At 43.1% G+C, this 3939-nt stretch overlaps 1 protein-coding gene across 4 annotated transcripts in view; it reads right to left on the reverse strand.

Moving 5' to 3' along the window:
- Nucleotides 1–268: 268 nt before the first annotated feature.
- Nucleotides 269–3939, reverse strand: part of Wdr61 (WD repeat domain 61) — an 18763-nt gene continuing 15092 nt past the window's right edge. For 3 of the 4 annotated variants that reach the window (XM_021206475.1, XM_021206473.1, XM_021206472.1), the window contains exons 9-11: nucleotides 3350–3442; nucleotides 2354–2432; nucleotides 269–555 (exon numbers count right to left, since the gene is read on the reverse strand). In XM_021206475.1, the coding sequence (XP_021062134.1) occupies nucleotides 466–555; nucleotides 2354–2432; nucleotides 3350–3442 (262 nt within the window). In that variant the 3' untranslated portion in view covers nucleotides 269–465. The remainder of the gene's footprint in view (nucleotides 556–2353; nucleotides 2433–3349; nucleotides 3443–3939) is intronic. The other variant, XM_029543618.1, reaches the window with a different exon arrangement.

Here is a 3939-nt window from a genome sequence, read left to right on the forward strand (position 1 = left end):
AGACCTCTCTAAAAAGAACAGGGAGAGAGGATGTGGCAAAGGGGGCATTTTAAATAGACACGTGGAGGAATGCTCAGGCAGGTAGGATGACACAAAGTTCCAGTGCACTCAGCCTGTTTCCTTCAGAACTCCATTCTGAAATAGGCTGGTATCACCCGGGAACAGAGAGCTGCCTTTCAAGCCCAGTGAGCACCTGGATCCCCGTCTCAGGCAGGCAGGTGCTCTCCTTCACTAACGTCAAATGGTTAAAGAACAGCACGTTCACAAATGCAGGCGGTTGCATTAAGAATGCTTTATTTACATTAAAATATGAAGAATATTTCCAATAAAACAGGAAAGATTTATATTGTATCTACAAAATTTCTACAATATATGCTGTACTTTATTTAAGTGTGCCAAAAAATCTGAGGAATGTCATGATCAACCCTGTGTAGTCTGAAGCACTGGCCCCGAAGATGCTGGTGTTTAAATTGGGCAGTCATAGACATGAATTTCCTGGTCATCTCCAACAGATACAATTTTTGATCCATTTCCATTATATTTTACTCCCCAAACCTGCAAATTAAAGAAATAAATCCATAAAGCCTTCTAATTCCTGTATTCTTTGGTAAGGAATGCTTAAGGAGTGAGCACGTTTCCTTCTGAATCTAGACTAGCCCAAGGATGGAGCCTAATGTCTAACTGGGCCACTTCCTCTGGTTATGGAATAGTACTTCTCCTCCCTAGGATAACGACAATCTACTACCCTTTCAAAGACGCAGATCCAGGGGTAGTGCCATGAAGTGGGTTCCTGCCTGGGCCAGCACTATGCTTCCAGGAGGAGCCGTAGGGAAGACTGCAATGCAAGCCACTCACGCCTACCCCAACAGGGTCAGTATTTACCCTTTTCCCAAAGAGCCAAGAGCTCCTGAGCACCACTCAGTTCCTTGGCTGTGCACTGAACTGGACTTCGTATTCTCTCTCAGAATAAACATGGCTGAGTTAACTGTGTAATTACTAGGAATTATCACTGTCAGGCTATGCCCTCACCTTGAGATTGGAGGCTAACCTTGGTTTCAGGCCATACGAGGGCCTCACTTCCATTGCAAACATCTTCCTCTGAAGCACCATCACAACAACCCCACAAAATAAGCAACACAGCTAGGACTGACTAAGAAAATGCTTAAAGTCAGCAGTGGACTACCAAGACTCAACTCTTCAGCTTCACTGCAATAACTTAACACAAAGCAGTATAGATAGTAATTACGCTGGTTAAGCATAAGATACACCCAGGAGCATGGAAGATATCTAAAAGCATTCAAATTATCCATCTGCTGATTTTCCTTGTTGATGTTGCTCTGAGCACTTTAATTTTTATGCTGCCTCGTTACTCCAGACCAATGGCTCTCAGCCTTCCTCGTGCCGTGTGGGACCCTTTAAGACAGTTCCTCATGCTGTGGTGTCCCCAACCATACTTATTTTAGTTGCTACTTCATAACTTACTGTGTTAACATAAGTGTTACTGTTATGAACTGTAATGGAAATATCTGATACATGACCCCTGTGAAAGGGTTGTTTGATTCTAGGTTGAGAACCATGGCCCTGGCTCTCAACCCTTTGCTACCTGTAGTGGCTGGAACCAGCAGTGATGACAACATGCAGGAGAGGCTGAAAGTCTCAGCAGGGCGAGGGGTTCACACCTGCAATCCCAGACAAAGGCAGGCAGACTACACCAAGTTCAAGACCAGTCTGGGCTACAGGGCAAGACTGTTTTAAAATTCCCCTTCCTTGGTCAAGAAAGGCCCATGAAGCACCAAGTGGATCAGAATCCATTTTCTTCTGTACGGAAGGTTGAAGCTGGGACCTGACACATGCCAGGTAAGTAACTGCCAGTGCAGATCCTCCAGCCTCTGCCTCCAAGTCAGACTGCAGCATGTACCACTGCCCTCAGTGAACAAGTGGCATGTTAAGATCTCCCAGGAGACTCTTATAAACAGTAAGGACCAAGAACAATCTACAAAGATGTTACCATCTCCTTTGCCTTACGAAGATGGAAAGTAGGCTTAGCACTATCATTACAAGTGAACAACCTGTAACATTCTCTGACCTATAAAAAAAATCATCCCTGGATAACTCCAAAAATGTAAATGATGATTATGTTAAGCAGTGGAACCACCCAAAGAAGAAGACCGTCTACAAGTACCCAGAAAAGGATCCCAGGCATAGGTGTGTAACTTCAAAGGAGGAGGTGTGGCTAAGTCATGTGTCTTGGCACATGTAGGGGGCTTGCCTCCTGTCTGTCACTCTTAACTCCAACACAAAGACTATAAAGGAAACCTAAATGGAAGGAGTTTAAATGCTTATTATTCCATACCTGATCCTGGTGATCAAAGAAGGTGTGAATACAGGTCCTTGTTCCAACATCCCAAACCTTCACACTTTTGTCAGATGAACTGTTTCAAAAGCAAATGTTAGGATGAGAACACCGAGTTATCCTAAACTCCTCTGCAGACTTACACACTTCTGCCTTTAGAGGGTCCCTTGTTGCTACAGAGCTGGGGTACAGGTGTCACCAGATGACTATCTCCTCACTGGGCAGCCAAGATTCTCCCGCCAAGTACCGTCATCAGGAGCCTTAAGCCTATCTACCCATTCCTGGATGAGAGGGAGGTCTGTAGAAATGTCAAGAGCACTTAGAACCATTGAGCAATGCTCATCAACTCCAGTCCATGTTTCTCAACCACCTTGGCCTCCAGGGGCCTGAACATCACTAGTATCTATAAAAACACACTATAGGCAGATTTGCAGATTCTAAGTTCCTTTTGGAACATGGGGATATGTCAGAGTTATACTAAGTGGAAACTTAGACTTCTAAGAAAAAAATCTAAGATTTCAATAGTTTACTTAAATCAAAACAACAAAACCCTTTAAAAACTAGAGTAAGCAAAGGCAATTTGAATTTTAGGATGGAGGGATGACAAGATCTCACTACATAATTCTAGTTGGCTCTGAACTCACTATGTAGACTAGTCTGCTCTTGAATTTAGAAGTCTACCTGCCTCTACCACTCCAAGGTTGGGATTAAGGGATTTTACCATTATGCCTAGCCTTATGCATACGAGTATTTTGTCTAAAAGTATCCCAGTAGACCAGAACGTGGGATCCCCTGGGAGTAGTTTCACATGGTTGTGAGCCGCCATGTGGGTGCTGGAAATAGAAGAGTCGCCAGGTATCTTTAACTGCTGGGCCATCTCTCTGGCCTCAGAATTTTAAAAGGTCTGTATGTAATGTACTCGTTCAATTTTAAAGCACATTCCCAGAACACTGCTCCCCCTGCCAAGCGGTTTAGAAATTTAAGACTTGTACATACCTGGAGACAAAGTGAGTGTCATCAGGACAGAACGCAACATTCAACACCCAGGATGCATGGCCACTCAGTGTGCCAGCCAAATTGGCATGTTGTCTGAAAGAAGAAATTTTCAAACAATGGAGAAGCTACTTTGGGGAACTCTAATTGATGAATTGGTTAGTGAACTATTTCTGCTCACATGGCAGGGCATAATATCAGAATGACCATATGTCAAAAATTCCATTTTTAGTGAAGCAGCATCAAATACGAGAGACAAATTTTTAGAGCAGTATAGGGGAATGCCAGGGCCAGGAAATGGGAGTGGGTGAGCTGGGGAGCAGGTGGGGGTGGGGGATAGGGGATTTTTGGAGGGGAAACTAGGAAAGGGGATAACATTTGAAATGTAAATAAAGAAAATATCTAATAAAATAAATAAAATAAATAGTCACACACACACACACACACACACACACACACACAAAAAGAAGAGCGGAGAGATAAAGGGGAGGCACTCTCCCTAAGATGGTTATAATTTGTGCTGTAAATACAAGAATACAAGATCATCAAATTCTTTGATTAAAATAATGATGATTACCTTTAAAAAAAAAAAA

This window comes from Mus pahari, chromosome 10, assembly GCF_900095145.1.
Source record: "Mus pahari chromosome 10, PAHARI_EIJ_v1.1, whole genome shotgun sequence".
Classification (NCBI taxonomy): domain Eukaryota; kingdom Metazoa; phylum Chordata; class Mammalia; order Rodentia; family Muridae; genus Mus; species Mus pahari.